The 24,679-nt window shown below is 38.4% G+C and overlaps 1 protein-coding gene across 2 annotated transcripts in view; it reads left to right on the top strand.

Moving 5' to 3' along the window:
* The window catches only part of LOC107753920 (sushi, von Willebrand factor type A, EGF and pentraxin domain-containing protein 1-like), a 100,338-nt gene that overhangs the window by 26,361 nt on the left and 49,298 nt on the right, over window positions 1–24,679 (top strand). For both annotated transcript variants that reach the window (XM_016570197.1, XM_016570196.1), the window contains exons 3-10: window positions 1,875–2,051; window positions 15,470–15,625; window positions 15,754–15,933; window positions 16,780–16,959; window positions 18,799–18,993; window positions 20,655–20,773; window positions 20,877–21,006; window positions 22,295–22,402. In XM_016570197.1, coding sequence (XP_016425683.1) covers window positions 1,875–2,051; window positions 15,470–15,625; window positions 15,754–15,933; window positions 16,780–16,959; window positions 18,799–18,993; window positions 20,655–20,773; window positions 20,877–21,006; window positions 22,295–22,402 — 1,245 coding nt within the window. The remainder of the gene's footprint in view (window positions 1–1,874; window positions 2,052–15,469; window positions 15,626–15,753; window positions 15,934–16,779; window positions 16,960–18,798; window positions 18,994–20,654; window positions 20,774–20,876; window positions 21,007–22,294; window positions 22,403–24,679) is intronic.

Here is a 24,679-nt window from a genome sequence, read left to right as displayed (position 1 = left end):
TAAGCTTATGGGGCTGTCACGTGATGAACGAACGACTTGAAAAACCCGAAGACTTGAGAGATTAACTAATCAATTCTCTTTCCGGCTCAGACTGCATTGGTTAAGCTTATGGGGCTGTCACGTGATGAACGAATGACTCGAAAAACCCGAAGACTGGAAACAGGTGAACTACTTGACTAATTCCAGTACGAAACCTATAGGATGTTGCGGATGCGCGACTGAACGAATCACTCCCCGAGACGACTCGTTCTTCCCGAGTCACATTAAAGATTCGTTCAAAATGAACGAATCGTTCAAGAACGACCCAACACTACTTGCTTTACTAGCCTAACGTTTGTCAGTTAGAAAATGTCGCTATATTTCCACTGGTTGTATTTTGTTTGAAGTATTTGAATGAATGGTGTTTGCTGTCACTGTTCGACATGTTAACAGTTTCTCTCAGGCATACACTAAACATACCATCAAAGTTTTTGCGACTGTATAAAACGTATTAATATTTAATGAGGTTTGTAAAAGATTATTACCGGGTTTCTGTTGCTATACAACTCACAGGAACATTTTAGCACCGCCCCAGATAGCACACATACATCTGCAAGATGTCTGTTAAAGATCACTTCATCTAGAAAGCATCTGTTGTGTACAAACATCTGACAGACGTCTTTAGTCAGTTTTACATACATTCAAAATCATAAACATCTTAAAGACATTTTCTAAACGTCTATTTGACATCTGATAGGACAGACACGTCCTCTAGACCTATTGCAGATGAGCAAACACTCTAAAAAATACGTCTTGCAGATGTAAATGCAGACGTCAAATAGACGTCTCCGTGATGTACGTGTGCTATCAGGGGCTCACACTTTGGCAAATCTATTAAAAGTAGTGCTAAAACCCCTGCCAAAAGTAAAGGTGTAAAACATTATGTAAACAAGGGTTAAAGTTTGACTTTTAACAGGAGTTTAAAAAGGCATTAACCAAAGGGTAATTGTGAAAAGAAAAAATGTCTATAAAATACAATATAGTCACAGAATTCTCTTGTCTTAAATCAAAGCTTTACTAAAATTTAGCGTGGTAACCGTAGTTTCCTCTAAATACCATAGTTAGCAGCATAACAAACTTTATTTTGATGTCAGTGGTGACTCATAACAAGCTCTTTTAATAATTGCAGTTGCTGTGATATTTTAACAGAAACTGTGGTTACCATGGTGAATGTTTGTAAAGGGAAATCAAAGGCCAATCCAGCTCATTTTTCCTGAGCCGGACAAATATGAGCCTCTGTTAATCCCAGTGTAAAAGAAAACTGGTACAAAAATAATTCAGTGTTATTATTTCCTTTGGCTGTCTGGCTACAGCAGATTCTTCTTATCTGAGCTCTGAACTCAATCAGCCACATGAACTCAAAAGACCCCTTTCTTCATGATGACATCAATCTACAATAAACCCAGAGAGATATAAAACAAAGAAGCCCTCTGGATAGCAACAGATCAGTTATTGGCTTTGGGCAAAGGGAGGCCTGACTAAAGCTGTGGCATCGTTTGTTCTCACCTCCCGTTGTGATATCATGTCTGTCATATCCTTTGTCCAAGATAGTGCAGACTCCTTCAGCTTGCGTAGTCTGTCTGTGTATGCCAACATCTGGAGCCATGCATTTGTTTGTATTTAGGGAGACAAAATGGTCCTGCCAAAAGTGAAGGTTTTTATAGTTAGTTATGCAGAAGATGCCAATACCGAAACACACACATGCTCACTTTTCCAGCGCCGCTTGGAGTTCAGTTAGACAGGTAGGAATAGATGAATTACGAAGGCAAAAATGATTGTCTTTTGCATCAAAGAAATGTGCAAAATCTGATATTCATTGCCATTTTCTCTTCCAGATCTTCCAACTGGAAGTTATATTCAGGAGGACCTGGCCCAGTGTTCATCGTTGTGCAAAGAGGGAAAGGACTGTTGTGACATAATGGCCAGTTGTAAATGCGGTACACACACAGGACAGTACGACTGTGTGTGTGAGAAAGGATACTATGGAAAAGGACTTCAACATGAGTGCACAGGTAAGGGTCATGGTCTGTATGCAAAGTTTGAATTTTCCATTTCAGTTCAAAAGCTTTGAAGAAATGGATGGAGTTCCTAGAGACAAGTCCAGTTTATTACTTGATAAAGTTGCTCAGGGATGTTTAAGGCTGAAATGTGAATTGAAAGCCAATTCCTCTCCTGAAATAGTAAAATAAGTAAAATAAATACTTCCACCAAATATCCATAGTGACAGAGAAAACAGCATACAAATAGATGGGACATTGAAGCGTGATGCCAAAGTGGTGCTTTAGCTCTCTTTTTGCTTTCATAACAAACTTATAAACATGATTTAAAACATTCACAATCATCTCTTTGTGCACTGCAAAATACCACATAATATGCTATGTCAACACATTTTTGCAGTTTACTTAACTTCATTTTAATCTGGCAACCCTACTTTTTGTCCACCTCATAAAACTGCTTGAAGAAAAAGCAATGCTTCATTTGAATTAAGATCTATTTGTGTTTACATTCATGGAATGCAGTCCTATTAAAGCTATCTTTCATGCCGTGGTAAAAATTAGCTCATATTGAGACAGTTCTAAAATAATCAGACTGACTAATTAAACTGAGGAATGAGGTGGTAGGAAAGTGTTAGATGTACAAACACGGTGTGAACTGCAGAGTTCATGTGATGGAGAGCTAACCTCCGACAGATGTTATTATTGCTCACCTGCTTTCACACTTTTTTGGGCTTTGTAGCAGTATTTCTTTCTTTTTCTCAGCAGAGACACTCAATCCCCATGAGAAGTCATGTGTAAATGCCTTGAAGTCTATTATAAATCTTATTTTTAAGTCTTTATATTAAACAGACATAATTCAGGAAACGAATCTGGTATTTTGAGAAATAGGTTTGGAATAGTGAGAACTTTTACTCACAAATGTCTTGACTAAAAGTGTTCTAACTCTAAATGGTTAGATTTTTTTTTTAAAGCTATCATAGCTTAATCAACCCATCTGACCACAAACTAGTCAATGTTGCAATGCTAATAATAATACATGGAGAAAAAAATGGTCTGCCTGATTGCCAGATCTTTAATCTGAGGTGCTGAGGAACTGGGGCCAGATTCAAGAAACATTCTTAAAGGGGTCATATGATGCTTTTTTAAAGATCATTATTTTGTGTATTTGGTATAACAGAATATGTTGACATGCTTTAATGTTCAAAAAACACATTATTTTTCAAATACTGTACATTATTGTAGGTCCTCTATGCCCCGCCTCTCTCAAACGCTTCGTTTTCAACAAAGTCCCTCCTTCTGACAAGCGCAGTCTGCTCTGATTGGCCAGCTGACCCAGTGCACTGTGATTGGCCGAACACCGCAAGCACTAGTCGGAAATGTAACGCCCCTTACCATAATCACGAGCGTCAGCTTTCAAAGTAAATATCAAGACAGTTAATAATGTCGTTAGTTCACATACACACGATGCGCAAAACTCCGCATTTGAACAGTCAATAGCAAATACTTAAACTAATAACAAAACAGTAGCTGATTCAGAAGCGCCAGATTGTCATAGTAAAGTCAGAATTACCTCCTCTCCTAGGTTCACGAAACGGTCGTCCATAAAATGCATTGCTGTTCTGTTGTAAGTAATCTTAAAGATTCCTAAATGCATCTACTTTCGGAAGGCCAAATGAAGTGCTTTTGCTTTCGCCTAGAAATACACAGCGTCTCCCTGACATGGCTGTTTCAACACTAACTGCGGTTACTGAAACCATGCCTTCTTTCTTTGCGTGCACATTTGCGGCGGGATTATGCAAATATTTCCACATAGTGGGGTAGATATGTGGGGGCGTGTTAGAATGAGCCGTTTTAGGGGGGCGTGGCAGAGTCTTAACTTTGATAAAGAATATCTCTTTGGTTTTGAGACTTTAGTCTTTGCAACTTCAGGGATCTTATCTATGCACAATCAGCTTGTAACACTCCAAAGAGAAAGGAAAACTTGAAATCGCATCATATGACCCCTTTAAGAATAAAATTTTTCTTAACTGCTGTTATGAAAAAAGAATGTTCTTAAGACATAACTTAAGATGAATTCGAATTCTTGAAGAGGATCTTCTTAAAAATCTAAGTTAGAATAACCTCCAACTTTTCTAGCTGTAAATTTCCAAAGGTAAGATATTGTATGAATTTATTGTTTGTAATTAAGTGTTAGAATAATCGTTATAAATTTAACCATATAATTGTGGCATAATTTTCAGCAATATTCAGCACATTTGAGAGCGCCAGTACACAGGTCATGTTCACTCTAAAGAGAGGGCAAAAAGCCGAAGCGCAAATGAATGGAACAGACCACTCCATCTATTTGAAGTACTAAATGACTATTTAAAATACACAGCACATTAAAAAAACAAGACACTGAGTCCCATCCAGCCAGTCACAATGGAAATAGTGTGCATGCTTGCATAGTGTGTGATTATGATTATTACTGTAATCTTCAGGCAGTGCAAAAACACAGCCTTTAAAGTGTTTTTCATTGAGTTGATCAGCGAATCTTTGGCAAGAATCTCCATACAGTCAGGTACCAAAAGTCTTTCTTCTTAAGAATAAAAAAGATGTTCTTAAGAAAATATTTGAGAACTTCTTAAGAATCTTTCAAAAATTGCTGGGGCTGTAAGTAGTTGGCATAGTCGATGCATAATAGTCATAATTGACAGGTCATTGTCTGATCTGGAGTAAGTTATAGTTTGAAAGGACAGAAGAGTTTGCAGAAGAGACTGAGCAGATTTTGTTATCTGTTTTATTGTGTTTCACCAGTGTGCTGTTTATTTTGGTTGTGATAACGAAGGCCATTAACTCAGTTGCGAATCGCAATCAGATGTCGTCAGGGCAATAGCATTCCTCACAAAGAATTTCTGTCTAACTCTTAATTAGCAGCAGAATGCTGTAATTAATGACAGAATACAAACTCATAGCAGGCCAGAGGTGGTTGGCTCACTCTATGGAGGCCCCCAGAAAAGTAAAATGAAGGCCAGGCCAGGGTTTCTTGTGTCTGATCATGGGGACTGTTTTAATAATGAATGCAATAAATCATATAATAAAAAGCAAAAGGACAAAAAGCTGACGCTGGTAAAGTCATGCTTTTCAGTCACAGATAATAGCAGTATTTTTCCAGACGTGTTGTTTTGCTTCTGTGCACAGAAAAGTTATAGCTTGGATCAAGTTTGTTCCCACAGGTCAAGTTTTAATCTTTCGTTGATCTGTAGAGATTTTAAAAAGAAAGTTGCCCTGAGTATCATTGGAATTTACTGGAAAGCCTGCTAATGTGCATTGTCCTGATGTCTAAACAGTGCTTAATAACAAGACTAAAGGCCATTTCATCTGAACTGACCTCTTGCCATTATTTCTTGAAAGTAAAACATAGGTGACATGGATGAACGAGTACAGAGAAAAGATGAATGACACCATTTGTGAGGATCTGTGTTGGGTTTTGTTTGACTTTAGCTTCCCAGTGGTGCTATAATGACCTGACATTTTATCTAATGTCACATTCTGGGTTAACCTAGCCAGTGTAATACATCACCATAGATGCAGACACCATAATACATCTCAGCTGGCGTGTGACAGGGACCGGTTGTCAGATGTCAGAGGTCAAAGATAGTTGAGGAAGAGACACTGTTTTATTTCCTCAAATCAGGGGCCAGGGCTCGTAAATATTTACCTTCAGCAGAACGCCCCAGATTCCACATGTGAGCCCCTAGACAAACATAAATCTATCCATGAATTTTTTTTTTTTACAGAAAATAGAAGGAATCTGGGAAATGTTGGCTAGGTACTGAGTGAGGAAATGTTGCAATCATGTTTTTTTTGTGTTTGACCTCCTTCTGCTCCCTCTGTGTCTGTCTCATTCCCCCTCCTTTTCACCCCCTGCAACCCTGTGACCAAAAACACCCCCCATATGGTCTATATAGTCAATAAAATGTACTCTTGCTACATTTAGTTCATGTAAAGCAGAATGTGATGTTTTGTCTGTGCATATGCATGCATATAATTGTGCATGCTTTTGTGCACGTGTGTCTTGCTTGCAATAACATGCATTTGGTTTTAAACCAAGAGACGTGTCAGTAGATATGATATATTAGATGGGAATATTGGAAGGCCGCAGTGAGAGTGAAGACATTCATCAGACATGGTGACAGGCAGGCTTCCAGTAAACAACTCTACAGTCTAATACCTCTCCGTCTGAAACTGAATATGTCTCCAACTCTTGATTCTAGTATTTCCCAAGCACAATCCTTCCAGCTCTACAGCTGTAGACATCTTCGTATTTAGTATTGGGCTGTGTCACTTTATGTAGCTTCATAGGACTACAGTCAAATTATCACTCTAATTTCACTCATCGCCATGGCAATCTACACTATCATTCAAATGTTTTTGAAAGAGGTCTCTTATGCTCACCAAAGTTGCATTTATTTGAGCAAAAAATTGCAGTTCAAAATAACTGTTTTATATTTTAGTATATTAAAATGTGATTTATTCCTGTGATGGCAAAGCTGACATTTTTTAACATTTGGTGCTCAAGAAAAATGTCATATTATCACTGTTGAAAACAGTTGTGCTGCTTAATATTTTTGTGGGATTTTTTTTTTCAGGACCCTTTGAAGAATAGAAAGTTCAAAAGAACAGTGTTTATTTGAAATAGAAATCTTTTGTACATCTTTTATAAAAGTCTTTACTGTCACTTTTGATCAATTTAATGCATCCTTACTGAATAAAAGTATTTATGGTAGTGTATATGTTCAAATAAATTCAGTATATTCTGTAATTTGTCTGTCAAAGTCATGACTTAGCTGTTAGCACACGTTTTCACTATATTGCACAAGTAAATGGATTCACTGTCCATAGATATTCGGTTGAGTGGCGCAGTTTCATCCCTCCTTTGTAAAACTTTTGAATTGGTTGAAAGTGCTTATGTGGCCATTGAGCTGTGGTGCTTGTGTGGGAGATGCAGGTTGAAGTCTAGTCTGCCTTGTCTACTCATACTGTTTCCCCCTTCTTCTACTACGTCTTCCTCTTTTCTGATCTTCCACATTTTATTTCCTCCTTTCTTTCCTCCATTTGTATCTCTGATCTCTTCCATACCACACACACACACACACACACACACACACCAGACACAAGGTGAACATCCTGTTTCACAAATCCAAGGTGAAGGGTTCAGAACTTTCCCAGGCCTCATCAATTTCTTCCTCTTATTCCTAATTTTTCATGCATCTTTACTCTTTCACTATCCAAACCTCCATGCCATGGCCATGTCCCTCTTTTGTCTTATTTTTTCCATCTTTCTTTCACAGTGAAACGGCAGGTTTCCTACCTGCCTCAATATCCTAAAAGCCAGCAATGAAGTCAGAAGAGACACTGTAATGCATTCTTGGCTTCAGGGACCTTTTATTTCTGCTGCAGTGCAGAGCCAACTTGAACTTCAGCAAACAATCTGGAAAAAGGTTTTAGTGTAGTTTTGTCGTTCCAAGTACTCCGTGTTCTATGAAGTGTGAAACGAATGACTTTGTCTTAAACCTCAACCACTTTTCTGTTCTTGAGTGTTTGTTCCTTGGGTTTATAATGTATGTTATATTAGTTACAGTATATTGGTTATCTGGTTATATGATGTATTGCTTATATTGGTAACGCTTGCCCATGTAAAACTCACTGCCATGATGCTAGAGTAGCACACCTTAACAAACTGTCCAATCATACTTGTCCATAGCACAGACGGTTTGGTACGAGTTATGTACCAAAGTTGAATATTAAGATGTAGGGGATTGTTCAAGTCAAATCTAATTACTGTATGAGAAATGATATTTGCTTTAGACTTAACAGCAGCAAGACCATAAAGACAAGTAAAATGTGTTTATGAAAATGACTGGCTGTACTCAGCTACTTTGAATTTCTTTTCCCAGATAAAAGCGGATGGTTGCTCAACTGCTAGTGTGCTCTGCTCCGGGATGTCTTGGCCAAAAAGAGTAGATGCCTCTGGATCTCAAGGGACATAAAGGTTCAGAGTCAATTGGGTTCACCTCAGTTTTTTAAACTAGTTCAGATTAAAGTGAAGATTTTAGTTCCAGGAAGACTGGCATGTGAAGGTTTCTAAATGAGATCTCTTGGTTATTGAGACATTGCTATTGTTATGCTGACCTCGTATCCATTTTTCACTTTAAGTGGCAGTGAGTAATAGTTCAATATTGGAAGTGACTGCCGGTCTGAGGTCAGTGGCTCCTATCTGGAACAGCTTAATGCCTCAGTGACAAATTAAGAATTCCTCAGCCTGCCACTGTGGTAAACTGTGTTGATTAATGCTTTTGGAAAAAGGAGGCAGGTTTATAGGTAGTAGAAACTGTGATCTTGTAAAGTTACTGTTACTTTGGGTCATAAATAGACACTTGTGCATACGAGAGGCGTGTACATGACAGTACATTTGCTTGTTAGGAATCGTGTGTATGTGTGTTGACTGTAAACTGGCTGCAATTAGGGCCGCCAGCAGGTGGGGGTGACAAATGGGATCTTGTGAAAAGAGCCAGTAGCTGAACCTAACGAACCTTGCAAGTGTTTCTCCCCAATCTTTCTTTCTTTCCCCTTTTCCCTTGCAAAGTATAGAGTAGCTCACCGTGCCAGTGTATCCAGTTATAAAAACAGATTTACAATATGTGTGTCATGTAAAATGGCTATGCTGGCCGAACAGTCCTATTTAATTCTGCTCTGATTCCATTCTTGAGAATGACCTGCGAGTGTCACACCTGATCGAGATGCTGTAATGGTTATTCTGCCCTCCCTTTCTCTTTCACTACCATTAAAAATCCCATTGGAAATATTTTATGATACTTGCTCTGGCTTTAAAGGCTTACTATGAAAGTACAACCCTATTTTTCTCTCTCTTTATGTCCTGTTACTTTGTTTTCTGTCAGCTTCACTCTGTTTTTCCTCCTCATCTCTCCCAACATCTGTCATGTCATTATTTCCTGTCTTTTTCATATCAGTTGCCTTTAGTGTGAATTTATCAGTTGTGCTTACAGGTTGAGGGTGAGTGTTGCATCCTGTCCCCCTTCAAGTCTGTCCATCAGAGCATGTGCTTTTAGGAGCCTGCCCTCCGAACTTTCTGTAAAGACCGTGCTATCACTCACTGCAAATAGGCATCTTTGCTACTGAACCTCATGCCCTTTACTACATGTTAACCCACAACAGAGACAGTATAAGTAGGATGAGATGGAAAACTTGTAAAAAACAAATAAAAAAAAAACAAATAAAAAGAATTCGAGAGAATGTAAAGCTTAATATGGTGGTGGTGCCCTTTTTTGCCAGTAGATGCTGGAGCTACATACTCTGTAGTGTCTTTTACCATTGATTGCCATTGAAAAGTAGACTAAATTTAAGTCTGATTATTTTTGTGTGTGTGTGTATGTGTATATAAATGTGTATATTTTATATATGGTGAACTCAGGTTAATTGGGACATTTTTCCTAGTCATCTCAATCTCAATGTTCTCAATGTAATACAATTAGACGTGAAAGTAGAACGACTTAAATAGTGTTTTCTTGTAAAACGTACTCCAACAATCACTGTTTTATTAAAAACTTTGAAAAATAATTATAGTATGGTATTATAAAAATCTTACCGAAATGGGATTTGGAATGATATGAGAGTGAAATAGAAGTTTCATTTTTGAGTCATTGTAAGTTGGCAAAAGAGTCTAGACATTTAGAGTTTTAAAATGGATCATTACAGATCACGATTGTTATTGTCCTCCATTTGTTTCAGACTTGAGATCGATCAGTGTATAAAGATTACTCCTTTCTAGAATCCAGGGGCCCGTTCTTCGTACGTCGCTTACTACATCCAGTAGCGGTGGTAGCGGACAGATTTTAAGTATCAATTCTGCTTAAAAAAGGTGCAATCTAATCCTGTTTACATGAAATAAGCCTGCTCCCAAGCAAGTTTAAGCTTAAGGACCTGTTGCTATGACAGCAACTCCGGGATGAGCTTCGAAGAACCAAATAATCCAAGATCAAGCGAAATCGTCAACAATCAAATCAAGCTAACTGAGTTAGCAACGTACGATGAACGGACCCCAGATCTGAGCAGAGATATAAACAGGAAATCTTTTGTCATAATGACACAAAACATAACAATTTCATGTTCAAACCCAGAACAAAGGGGAAAGGATGAAATCCATATAAACATGTAGAGTGACATTTTTGTGGCTGAAAACAGGAGAATGTGGTGTACCGATGGTAGCATGAATGGTGATGTCATTTAGAAAGGTTATTTACAATAGTTTAAAATGTGCATCTGTTAGGCTACATCCTATGGTTTGCAGATATGGATTATTGTTTATTACCAAAATATTCTGTAATACGCACACAATCAGGTTAAGATACAGTCATTTCCTCTAATATTTTTAAAAGCTGTAGTAAGCATTTGTAAATTCTGTATTGCATCTAAATTGCATCTACAAACAGTTGTAACGAATCAGCTCATGGGAAATATGAATAATTAATCATAACTAGTTATAATTAATTATGAATATTTTAGATCCGCTGTAGATGTTTAGCTGACCTCTCAGGGTCAACTGTCTTGTCAATTCTAAGAACGTTAATTTCCTGGTTAAGGGAAATAACTTCCTTACTGTACAATTCTACAAAAGCTTGTAGCATAAATCTGTAGCTACTAATAACCTGTATAACTCATTAGGGGAAGGGTCCATAGGTCCTCATATGGCTTGTTAACTGAGGGGTGTTACAGAGTATTTGTTAAATATAGCTAACGAAATATATATTGTGTGTTTGATTGGTCCAGACGCTACACAGTTATCCCATAGTGATAAACTGTTGAAACTTTAGTCTGTCATATCTGTATGTGATATGAAGCAGCTGAAGACACACCTCTTCCGCAAGCATTTATCCACTACACAACCTTAAACCAAGGCACCAAGAAACACAAAAATTCAGCATTTCACCTTTGCGCTAGCTTGTTTCCTAATCTAGCTTTCTAATAAACCTGGCATTGCACACTGTGACAAATTGCTTATGTCTCTCTATCCACCTTATTTTTCAACGTGGAAGTAAGCCATTTTCTGTGAATGTGCGTGACATCCGATTCATTAGCTGATGTTGGGAAATACGAGAAGAATAACAAAGTGCAGTAAATGGTAAAATTGTTTGCACTACAAATTCAAAACAGTGTGCTCCTAATTAAGATAATACATTAAAATAGTATGGTAAGACACATCAGTTTGCAATATCAAGCAGCAAATCGAGCTGTTTTGTACAGCTAAAATTAGCTGGAAGAAAATGACACCGGAAGCCAGTCCCATAAAATTTACAAATGGCCACTTTTTCCCACTCTTACGGAAAGTCCCACTCTGTAAGTCATTTTAGATAAAAGCCAAATGTATTCATATAATCTAAATGATATGTGTAAATGGTATAACATTCTCTAATGGCTTTTTAAAAGTTCCTTTTAAAACATTCCAAAGTCAACATCTAACATAAGAACATTAGCATTTGTTTAATGGTGAATGTGTAGCTCTGTTGTATATCAGGTTCTGTCAGGATAAGCTAGTCTTTGATAATCATGTGGTAGAAACTGCAACCTTTAGCTATTTGTACAGTTTTTAAAATGAGAACTTCATAAGTTCAGCAACTAAGTCCAGTATTGGTGTTAATTTGGATTGCTGTTTGCCTGCTGCATCTCTCATAACTTTGAGTCAATGAGTTAAAGCTCTCATCCTCCTGGAAACCCACAATAAAGAAAGAGAGAAAGAGGAAGAAAATGGCTTCAACCCAACAGACAAAAACTTACAGTCCAAAGAAAGGATACGAGTAAGAAGAGAGAGTGAACTAGGGAGGGGAATGAGGAGGTTTACAGTGCTAGCATGTCTTTGTCAGATGGTTGAGTGACCATGGAAGTTTGTAAAAGTCAAACCCAACTGTAGAAATATGTATTTCCTGACAATGGAAATGCTTTATGTAGCATAAACCATTTTGCACAATAAAACTACAGTCAAATGGATCTAGCTCATACGACTGAAATTTATCATAATTTACATGTCCAAGGATGTCTGAGAATCAAAGTCAATGCAGACACTGGCTAAGTTCAACCACATTACAGGCCCCACTAGAATTATACTAAATAATTTCAATCCTGTCTGCTTTCAGTGGCACAGAGAATAAACAACTTCATCATGCTATGTTGGCCTTCTTGTAAAAGACACTTTAAAACACTCACTGTATTCTAAAAGCAGGACTACATGTCAGAAAATTTTATAGTTGCATTGGCTTTTCATAGTTGTGATAACAGTTCAGACGTTAGCTTAAATTTTTATGAAAAGTGTTGCTTCATAGATAAAGATACTTTAACCAGAAGCTTTCCACAGTGTAATGAGGTGGTTTTCAGTTTAGTTTGATTGGTGTAATTTAGCAGATAATGTAATATATTATAGACACTAGAGTGTATTGAATGTGACAAAATACAGCATAGGTTAGCTAGCTATTTAAGCATAATATCTGTGAACACTTTCATTAAACCAGGTCAGTGCAAAATGTCTGGTAGAATGTATTCACAAGCAATTCGACTTTCCAATGAAGATGTTTCACCACCCATCTCAATGACTTCATCAGCTGTTGGATGCTGGGGAATTTCAGCCATCAGACAGCTCCTAAAAGCCATTTGGATGAGTGACAAAATGTTTTCAATAGACACATTAAAACATCATAGCATGTGTCTAAAGGTGTGGAAATTTAATAACCAGTTGCTTAACATTTTTTTCCCAGCACTTTTTTGAGAACGGAAACCCACCATCTTTCCAGCTCTCTGATTTCTCTCTATCTAATTTATTCCATCCGTCCATCTGTATGTCTGTTTCTCTCTCTTGAGCACAGATGCACTTTTTTTTCATTGGTTTTGGTTGTATTCCTGTCTTACATTCTTTTTCGCCATCTGTCTGTTTACTTCTCTCTTCCTGTCTCAGATTCACTGTCAATCTCTCTTTGTTTATTTCAGTTCTTCTTACATAAATTCCACCATCTGCTTGTCTGTTTGTGTCTTGGTGTTGTTAGCTTTTCTTTCTTTCAGCCTTTTTGCTCTGTGCCCAACTGCCTGTTTTTTGGCCTATAGTGTTTCAGAGCGGATGGCCACCCATTAGCACCAATTTATAGAAACTGACTCCCCCCATCGAAACTCAGAATAGCACAGTATTGCAACTGTTTCAGAAGCAGCTGGATGTTATTTGCATGAAAAAGGACCAAATAAAATATTAGAAATGATGCCAAGGGTACTGGGAGGAAGGCTCAAATGAAACCTTTTTTACTCTTGTGTATTGCATGTTATGTAACTAGTGAAACAAAACGGTGGTTGTCTGACTAGCCACTTGAGCTGTCTGCTTAATGATGGACGGGAGTCCGTCATTAATATAAACAACACCTGCAAATGGAAATTTGTTAAATGTGGATTTTGTTGTTAAATTGACAAGATAGTCTGACAGTAGGTACCATTGAAGAAATGAATGAGAGATAGACTGAGAGAGGGAAAAGTAGGTGACTCCTTTTAAAAATGAAGGACGAAGTGTTCTTTTATGGTAATTTAATCTTAAACTGAGGTGAAGTGTTTTTTCTCCATTTTGACAAAGTTAAGATGTCTGGCTGGCTTGTACAGAGCAGCTAAGAGTGTCTGGGTTGTTCCTCCTTCCACAAGTGAAATGTCTTTGATATTTTACATGAGCTTATGTGGGGAGGTTTTAAAGTATTTCAGCCACAATTGTTCCAGCGAAAAACACATCAGTTACTTTTCTAAATACCCTGAGAATTACTCTAGGAATTTAAAGAATCCTGTCTTAAAGGGGTCATATGATCCCAAATATTCAGATGTGAGCAGCGCATTTTATGAAGGACTGTTTCCTGATCCTGGTAGAGTAGACTACAATGCCGGCTGTTCTGACTCGCAGACTGTAAGTACGTTTTCATATTTAAAGAATTTGCCACTGACGATTCAAACGCGAGTTTTGAGCAGTGTAGAGTAGCACTTGTTGTTTGTCATTTCTCTGATCACAAATGTAGACATGGTTTTATGTTTACGCGGCGTGATGCAATGCAATGCGTAAAAAGACAGTATAAGTCATTATAATCAGTAATTATGTCCCCACTGGATGCAACAAATGCCTCGTTTATAATGGGTTTTAATGTTTTTGTCTTGTCACTCCGGGACACGGCATCACAGTTTGATAAGGGGCGAATCATTTCCGTCATACGCTTGAGGTATTTGGCCAATCACAACGCACTGGATAGCTGGCCAATCAGAGCACACCTCGCTTTTCAGACAGATGAGCTTTGTAAAAATCGACGCGTTTCAGAAAGGCGGGGCATAGAGGAGAAACAATAATGTACAGTATGTGGAAAATAATGTTTTTTGAACCGTAAACCGCATAAACACATTGCATTACACCAAATACACAAAATAATGTTCTTTTTAGCAACATCATATGACCCCTTTAACCTCCAAAACATACTGTATGTGTTATTTAAGCAATGGAAAGTTAGTGTTGGGGAATCTTTCAGTTCAGTAACATTTTATCTGACACAGCATCTCATCACAAGGGTTTGTGTCTAGTGTTTGGCAATCCATTGGGCCGATTTAATTGTGGCATGTGTATCACAAAACGGTCCATTTTAATGTGGCATAAATGAATTTCCAGAGGAACCACGTTCGTGAGAAACAGTTTATTGCGTCATTAAACATTTCAAACTTTTTTTAGTTTGAAATGAACTGAACAATGAAACAAACATTTAAAAGTATGAATCACTACTACTCATCACTAAGGATTGAACGTTCTGAAAGAAGCTGAAAGTTATTTCAAATAAATGTGGAGAAAAGATACACGCTGATAAGCATGACAACAGCAAAGTTAAAGGTGGATCTAATGTTGCATTTCATTTTGATTTTTTTTGATATCTTTGCATCTTTACACAGAATTTGGAGGTGGCAAAGAAACTCTGAGTTGTTGTAGCTGTGTGAAATCTGCATTGTGATGAAATAAAGAGATTAAAATTCACAATGTAATGGAAGTAGCATCAGATCAGGGACTTGGTTCAGTTGTTGATTGGATGGAGGCAGATCTGAATGCAAGTTTGTAAGAAAGTGTCAGGGTTTAAATGGGCTAAATGATTTATGAAATCTGGAATGAGTCACTAGAGAGAAGTCTATTGTTTAAATGGAAGATTGAGTTATGATATTTTGATTAAACCTTATGAGGTCCAAAAAATTTAACTGATACATGGATAATTTGTTCACAATAAGATCAATAACCCATTTAGAAAATGGAGTATCAGGTGAATTTCCATTTCATGAAATCAATGCTATCAAGCTCTCTTTTTTACCCTTTTCTTTCGCTTTTATCGCTTTCTCAGCTTGTCCATCTGGTACATATAAACCTGAAGCAATTTCTGGAGGTGTGAGTACCTGCCTTCCCTGCCCCGATCCCCATCACACATCCAGACCTGGGAGTACAGATGTATCAGACTGTGTGTGTGCAGAAGGCTACAGACCACACAACACATGCCAAGGTGCTGATCTCTCTGCTTTATTTCTGTAAACATACGTCTGCTAACATTTATGTTTATAGATATGTGTCTGTATGTGTGCTCTTTTCAAACACTAAATACAATGCTTTCTTTTGTTCTCCCTACTGCAGCGGTGGTCTGTCCAGTTCTCTCTCCCCCAGAGAATGGTTTCTTCATCCAGAATGTGTGTAATAATCAATTTAACTCTGCATGTGGGGTGCGCTGTCTCACAGGCTTTGACCTGCAGGGAGATGGAATCAGACTCTGTCAGCCAGACGGGACCTGGTCAGGAGTTCAGCCGACCTGCAGAGGTGATGCACACCTGGATTTTATGACATCACTGGTCCTGGAAAGGGGACACAAACTGATTTTTTTTTCTTTTCCTTTTCTTTCACTCTTTCTTTCATTAGCTTGCCCCCTCCCTGCTCTTGTGTGTTATTTTTTGCCTCTAATTCCGTCTTAGCGGCAAACATATTGGTTTTATTGTCAGTTTATGTGTTACACAATTGGAAGCTCAAAGGGCCTTTAGTCACCCCATATGTTTCATCACCCCCAGAAATGCTAAAATACTGCAGCCTTTGAGTATGTCTGCATGTGTGCAGAGGGGCTCATAAAGCCATTTCTCTGCCTGTCGGCCTGCAGCGCTCTGAGTTCATGTGTGTTTAGATAGCTGGAAAGTAAACTCTTAATGCTTTGCCAACTATTTGAGTGCTTACACACTTGAACAGATGAATACAATATGTATATGCACCTACACACACACAAACCAAATCACACTCAGACAGATGCATGTATGCAAGTTGACCTGTTAAGAGTTCCTTCTCTTGTGACCTCAGGCCTGAAATAACAATATTTTGGTTTTTCTTTGTTTGGAAATAAATTACAGGTCTCAAAGTCCTAACCACAGACTTAGCTACCAGCCACCCTCTTCTCTTGAGCTTTTTCTTTTTTCCCTCTGATTTGCTCTTAAAATCTCTCTTCTTCTCTAGTCTGTCCATCTTTTCCATTTTTGTTTCTCCCAGCTGTCCATTTTAGTTCAGTGTTGTTCCATGGAATCATTAAAGTTTGTCCAATACAGCAAAGTTTTAATTACATAGGACCAAACTTTCTATGCAATGCTCTAACCCCTGTCTGGTGTGTGTGGTATTTTCCCATAGTTCGCTCTTGCCCAGATCTCTCTCCTCCACGTCATGGGTTACTGAACTGCAGTGAGCGGACCGCCCCCTATAGGCTGGAGTGTTTGGTTCGCTGTGAACAGGGCTATAGACTACAGGGCAGAGCCAGACTCACCTGTCTGGCCAACTCGCAGTGGAGTGGACCACAGCCCCGGTGTGTCGGTAAGATCGCAGCTATATTTGTGTGTATGTGTTTATGTGGGGATAAAATGGCTGCAAATTGATGTCAAAACTGAAAAACCTACATTGTAATGACCTACCTCAGCAGAAAACAGATTCATGAAGGGACTACAGGCTGACTACAGACTACACGCATTAACGCAGCACAGTTAACGCGGGCTCTATTTGACCCTATGGACCACCCGTAGTTCAAAACAGGGTTGCCAGGGCCGCAGTTTTCCCTTCACAAAACATTTGTAATACGCCTCTAATCCAATTATCACAAAGAGCTTTGTGCTTTGTTACTTCTGAAACAAAGCCTCAGCTTTCTAATCCTGTACATTTTATCACAAAATTCAAACAATAAATGCTGTTTTGACACTCTTAAACGTGGTACGACAGATTGCTGTAGCAGCTTCAGTTTAACCGGCAGCGCAGAGCGCCACTTTAATACAAGAATATGTTGTTGTAACTTGCGTTACTGAGATTGTAACGAGTAATAATATTACCCAAATTTGATTAGTAATGCGTTATATTACTGCGTTACAGCAAAAAGTAATATACTACTGTAATATTATTACTTTTGTAATGCGTTACTCCCAACACTGGTTATAGCACAAAACAAACAAATGAACATCAGAAGGTATGTTAAAAGAAAAAGTACAGCTTACTGAAATGTATCATGTCTCATGTAATTGCTCAATCAGCGTTTCAACCGAAAGAAAGAAAAAGTTCATTATTTAGCTATTAAAACTCTAGAGGGAGCTTAATTACAGTTTATTATATATGTGTGTTTAAATAAATCTGTCAAGACAAGTTTTTATGAAAAGTACCTTATGTGTAGTTGAGTTGTATACAAAAGTTTTTATTTGAGTGTGATTATTATATCTGAAAATAAAAACTCTGTTTAATAGATAATTGTGCCGAATCAGTGCACAGCAAGACTAATCATCCTGCCAAATTCAAACTGTAGTCACATATATTTTTGTGTAGTTTTAGAATCTGTAGAAAACATCATATGCATTGAGACCATGCAATCCCACAAGAAGGCGTAAGCTTGGTTTTTATAACTGTCTCTGATCTCCACAAGACAGTCAATCAGTCTGATGTATCTAAATACATAATTGTAACTTTTTTATTGTCTCAGTACTTCATCAGACATAAACACACGCACACAATACATAATTGTAACTTTTTTATTGTCTCAGTGCTTCATCAGACATAAACACACGCACACAAACACCACACCCACACACACACACACACACACACACACATCAGCTGTGGCAGCCACTTTTTACCCACAAACCTACAGACACCTTATGCTTGGCTTCCAAAAGGCATCTGTGAGCATGGCCAGTCAAAATACTCTTTTATATCTTTTATCAACTTCCATCTTGAGTAACTGTATGTTTTTTTGGTCTGTCCATCCCTCTACTGACTGTCAGTCAGCTTTGCTTTGCTCTTCTCGATTTCTTCGATCTTTGTAGTTGGATCGTTTGGACTGATTTTCCAGGAATACCTTTGGCTAGTTGTATGACATGTTTTCTTGTCTTCACTGTAATTCTTTCATTTTATTTCTCTCCATGCTCATCATTTTCTTTCACTTTGGCAGTACAGGGTGATCCAGATGTCACACTGAAAATCATTTGTTTGTGCGAGTATGTGTGTGTTGAGGTTGTTTCCAAGAATTTCAAGCAATGTGGTCAACAACCGCTCTTACATTTCCCTTTCTGGAGAAATTTTGCATGCTCTCTCTCTCTCATTCTTTTGATTTATCATTGTGGAAAATGCTTGTTGTTTATGTTTTACTGTTTTCCTTTTCTTTCTTCTCTTTCTAAGAGATACGCTGTCCTCCAATTGTTACTTTGAAGCATATCCGTCTGTCACCCCCTACCTGTGGGGAGAATGAGGTCAGGACCGGAGCAATGTGTCAGTTAACCTGTCCCCTTGGTTACCGTCTCATCGGTAACTCTGAAGTCAGATGTCTGCCTTCTGGAAACTGGAGTGAAAATCAACATAAAGCAACCTGTGCAGGTGATTTGTTTTCTGGTTGTGTTTATAATGGCATACAATATTATGTTTTGTGTGTCCCTGTGCATATACATCTACACATGTGGCTGAAACATCCCTCTTTGTTCTGCTGTACTATGATATGTTGCAATGGGACAGATGTGCTGCCAGTAAAACAGGTGCATTACATTTGTTGCTACAAAACCTTTAAGATAATGCATAACAGAATAAGTGGAAGATCATCAAACAAAGTTGCACTATTGTGTAAAACTAAAGGATTCCAAGATCATAAAACTCAAAACTAGCCCTCCAAGCTGGAACCAAACAAAGGATCAATTAGTTTTGGCTTTCACTCTTGAACCGCTAAGATTTACTGGTGAGAGGAGAGAATTGTGTTTTCTGTATTTATGTGAGTTTGTGGCTCATCAGTGTCTATAGAGATTAGGGCAGAAGACAGAATGTTCACATCTGATCCAGATTCTTTCTAGGACCTATTAGTCTAATGATTAAGTATTTGTTTAGCTTGGAGGGACAGCAGAGGCTGTGTGATTAATAAGCTCTACTCCAAGTTGGATGTGATAATAATAGTCAGTCATGACTCTCAATGCAGCAACACCAGCAAATGACTTAACAGGGAACCTAGAGTCGTATCATTAAAGGAATAGACATATGGGTTTGGAACGGTGTGAGGGTTAGGAAATCATGACAGAACTTTCATTTCTGTTCTCTTTTGGCTTTATTACTGTACCAATGAAGTATTTGTTTGGTTTGGAGGGAGAGTGCAGACTACGTGATTAGCATGTTATACTCTGAGCTGCATGTGATACACCTCTGTAAATATAGGTCATATTACTGCAACACCAACTACTTCTCAACCTGAGTCTAGAAACGGAGATTTCACCCAAAATTGATTTATTAGCCTGTATGTTTTAAACCTGCTTGACTTTATCTGTACCAAGGAACACAAATGGTGATGTTTAGCAGAATGTTCACTCTGGTCTTTTCTATACACTGAACAAAAAAATAAATCAGCATTTTTGTCTTTGTTTTCCAAGTAAAAATATCTACATACCCTTAAACATTTGTTGCTGACAGGATGGACTTTCATTAAAACTTGGCTGTCTATGCAGTAGAAACATAAAGTTTTTTTTTTGTGACTAGGCAGAGAAAAGAGCTGTGGCGTTCCCTTTTGCCAAAAACTTCAACACGTCTGTGGTTGTACATCCAAAAATGTTGAAGTTTGATCTGTAGAACTTATGTTTCAGAAGCAAATTTGTTTCAATTGAAAAGAAGTTCACCCATGTGTATAATTGTTTTATATATTATATATTTTTTACAGTAAAATATATTTTATATATAAGTTCATATATATATATGTTCATACTCTATCCCTTTATGGCATTTAGACTTTTAAAAACAATACTTTAGACTTTTTAAAACAATAATTTAGTAGCTTAATTTTTTGCAGTGTACAGTAAGAACACACAATAACCAGGGGCCATCAAGTTCCAAAAGGGATGAAATCTTTTTACATTAAAGATCTTTTACATAGAGCATAAGATGTATTACTATGAGATAGCTAGAGGTAATGAGTGACATCATTATGGCATGTTTACATCAGTAATTGTTAATGAGGTTGACGTTATAGAGACTTTCGATACCTGAACGGATTTTCTCCTCTGTAGATATAGAGCCTCCATGGATTCAGTGTCCTGGTGATGTCATCACCGAGACAGATGAACATCAGAGTTCGGCTAACATCAGTTTGAGTGCACCCATGCTTGGGGACAATTCTGGAGATGAGGTGAGTTTTACATCAGCTCTTTAATTTTTTATTTTCCATTATGAGTCAAAGGAGCAGGTTTTGTGTATTTGTTTTAAAATGAGGTTTTACCTTTCTTCCTCAGGTTGTGGTGCAGGTGACCCCTGTTCTAAACCCCATGCAGCCTTTCCCTGTAGGAACTGAGTTCATAACATACACAGCAACCGACCGCACAGGAAACAAGGCCAACTGCTCTTTCACTGTTACTGTAGTTGGTGAGGTTGGATTCCATGTACAACTGATAGTAATTTACATGGTCATATTCAGAGCTGGGTAGTAACTGATTACGTGTAATCTGGATTACGTAATCAGATTCCAACAATTAAGTACTTGTAATTAGAGCAAATTACATTTTAAAATACTCAGAATCAGATTACAGTTACTCTTATATTGATTACATGATTACATATTATGTACATTATTACATATTATTCACACAATGGCAATAAATTATTCATAATTTATTGTTTCTCCCTAATTCCTCTTTTTCATATTTTAAATGTTACTTTCTAAAATAGCCTACCGCTTATATACACTTAGAAAGTCTTCCAGTGTTGTGGACATTCACACAAACAAAGAACAGTCAATAGTCAGGTGGCCACACAGCATTTGACCACTGATTTACAAAAAAAATATCAGGTTTATGAAGTGTTTTAACATTATATCAACTACTGATGAACACATACATTTTTATTTGAATTATCACTCAGTGGGTTATTTAAACATGTATTACTATGTCATTTGGGAGGCTTTTGTCTTTCAAACACATTGAAATGCACAAATTCATGTTATTTCTTCTTTACATGTAATGCAGGGATTCCCAAATTTTTTCATCTGAACCTCTTTCACTTAATATATTTACTTGAAGTACCCCTGAGATTTTAAAATAAATATTTTAATAATTAGGTATCACATTTTCGTTTCAATATTGCATGTTCACGGTTCTCTGATGTTGGTTAATGGTCACATGACACGCAGGTAAACAAATAAAATATTTAATCTTTTTTAGTAAGTGTTTTATTTTGATTGATGTCATTTTAAAATGAGTAATTTTAATTTCACATTTTTATGCTTAAATTATTAGCTTGCCATTAAACTCAAAACCCCCTGCATTTCCTTTACGAACCCCAGTTTGGGAAACCATGACAGAATGTAATGTTTAATGCACTTCATGTTAATAACAATGAATGGAATATATTTTCTTACTCTTTGTATTTTTATATCAGTATGGTACAAGATTATCAAATCAATGTGATAAATGAGTTAGGTCAAAAGTAATCTAAAAGTAGTCCGATTATATTACCTAAAATGTGTAATGTAATGGATTACGTTACTAACTACAATTTATGTCATGTAATTTGGAATCAGTAATGGACTACAATTTTTAAGTAATCTGCCCAGCTCTGGCCATATTTAAATGTAGTGTTTTTTTGAAAAAATTTATATATTATACCATGTTCAACCTTTTGCAATATTACTTTGTTCTGTACTCTGTTTCCTTAGATACGGAACCCCCTTTGATTGACAGATGCAGATCTCCACCCACTGTTAAGGCCACTGGGAAAAAAACTGCAATATACTGGGAAGAACCTCAGTTTTCAGACAATTCTGGTAAATACAAGTTTAATTTATAAGAGAGTGTTTAAGGGTGTAAAAAGGTGTTTAAAGGTGCACTAAGCTGAATTTTAAAAAATCATTACTTATGATCCATTCGAAGTTTGTGGTGGTATTTGTGAGACACTGCAGAGTCCACTGAGACACTGCCCTGTGCCTCTCCTGTTTTGACATAAAAGCTATTTTATAATGTTGCTATTGCCTTATTGACTGCCATCTGTAACTCGACAAATTACTAGGCATTGTAATGATGTCTTTATGATGTTATATACTGTAATTATTGTTTACTAGCCTGAAGATGACTAATCTTGCTCACCGATTACAGCCAGTCATCTAACTATTAGCATATCTGTTTATTCATATACACAAAAAATGCTATCCCTTCACTACGGGCTACAACAGACAGCAACAATGCCAGTGACAACACTTCCAGGTCCATCGCAGCTCCCTGTCTCCAGCCACCAAGCATCGGCACTTCATGCTCCTGGTTACGTTCAAGCAGCTTCATCTGTGCCTTTCCCCCCAGTTGTCTACTCACCTCATCCGAGTCCTGAGCTCCTGTTTGCATCAGCCTATGGCATTCCACGACCTACATTACCAGTTTTTGAAAGTGGTGCTGAGGGTGACTTTGCTTTGTTTAAGTTGGCATTGGACAATTTGTTGAGTAATCACAATCATGTCAGTGAACAGTATAAATACCATGTTCTATTAAGCCATTTGAAACTTTCCAGTGCTCATCAGCTAGCTAAAGCCTTCATGTATCACCCCCAGCCTTACACTGCTGCTCTGCAGGCACTTCAAGACAAGTATGGACAGCCAAGACAGCTCGTTCAGTCCGAGTTGGGTGCCATCCTAAGCACCCCGCCTCTTAAGTTGGGTGATGCTAACGCCTTTGACTCATTTGCATTGTCAGTACAGTCCTTAGTGGGTATGCTGAGAACTCTTGAGGGCCAGAACGGTTACGAGCTTTTGTGTGGCTCGCATGTGGACCGTCTCTTGAGTAAACTGCCACCAGCCTATCGAGACGGTTTTGTTGAATACTGCTTAAGTCGGGGTATTCTCCAGACGGGCACCGACAAGACCTACACACTTCCTGATTTCGCAGACTGGCTCCAGATCAAGTCCCAAGCGAAACGTATATCCAGCAGAGCCGCGGCTATGTTCCAGAGTGAAACTCCAAAGGCCCCTGGTAGAGCTGGAGGAGCACCTCATCACAGAGAGCAGCCAAGGCCAGTTCTCCTGACACGTGAGAGTATAACTAAGACTCCCGAGCCGACAGCCCCTAAGTCCAGCTCCAAGCCCAAGCCATACTGTCCCCATTGTGACAACAGGGATCACTACCTCAACTCTTGCGAGGCTTTCAAGAAGTTGACTACCTCCCAGATTGTAGCTTGGATTAAAGATAGTAAACGCTGCTGGAGATGCGGACGGTTCCATGCTGTAGAGTCTTGCAACCTCAAACGTCCATGTAAAATCTGTAAAGAGCTACATCTCACAGTTCTTCACGATTCCATCAAAGACATCACCAGTGCTGTCCTCACCGTCAGCCTTCAATCCACCCGGGTTTACTTGGACAGACCGAACCGTACACCCAGAGTCATGCTGAAGGTCGTCAAGGTCCTCCTCCACAATGGACCCCACACAATGAAGGCACATGCCGTTCTCGATGACGGGTCAGAGAGAACACTGGTGCTTTCCCCAGTCGTGCAGCAGCTCAAGCTTACCTGTACCCCAGAGTTACTTCATTTACAGACTGTCCGACAATCTCACACAGAACTTGAAGGGTCGTCTGTTTCCTTCGAGGTCTCATCAGTCACCAAACCCATGCAGAGGTTCACTATCCCCAATGCCTTTACTGCGACCGGTTTGAGTCTGGCAGAACATAGCTACCCAGTGGCTGCGCTTCAACGAGCTTATCGTCATCTGAGAGACCTTCCTCTTTCCCCTGTTGACAGAGTCAAACCACTACTTCTCATTGGTTCTGACATGCCGCACCTCTTAATGCCAATACAGCCTGTATGCCGAGGCCCAGACGGAGGTCCAGTAGCCATCAGAACACAGCTGGGATGGTCTCTTCAAGGTCCCATGAGCCCCAAGCAGCCCTCACGGTGTTATCAGCAGTGCCTTCATATCACCACTGCTCCGACCCATGATGATCTGATTCGGCACGTCGAACGACTCTGGCTGGTCGACACCCTCCCATACAATGAGAGAATGGTCACCAGGTCCAAGCAAGACAAAGACGCTCTCGCCATGCTCCAGAATGTCACCACC

The sequence above is a fragment of the Sinocyclocheilus rhinocerous genome, unplaced genomic scaffold, assembly GCF_001515625.1.
Source record: "Sinocyclocheilus rhinocerous isolate Xijiao unplaced genomic scaffold, SAMN03320098_v1.1 scaffold831, whole genome shotgun sequence".
In the NCBI taxonomy this organism is placed as follows: Eukaryota; Metazoa; Chordata; class Actinopteri; order Cypriniformes; family Cyprinidae; genus Sinocyclocheilus; species Sinocyclocheilus rhinocerous.
This window is presented reverse-complemented; position numbering and strand designations above follow the sequence as displayed.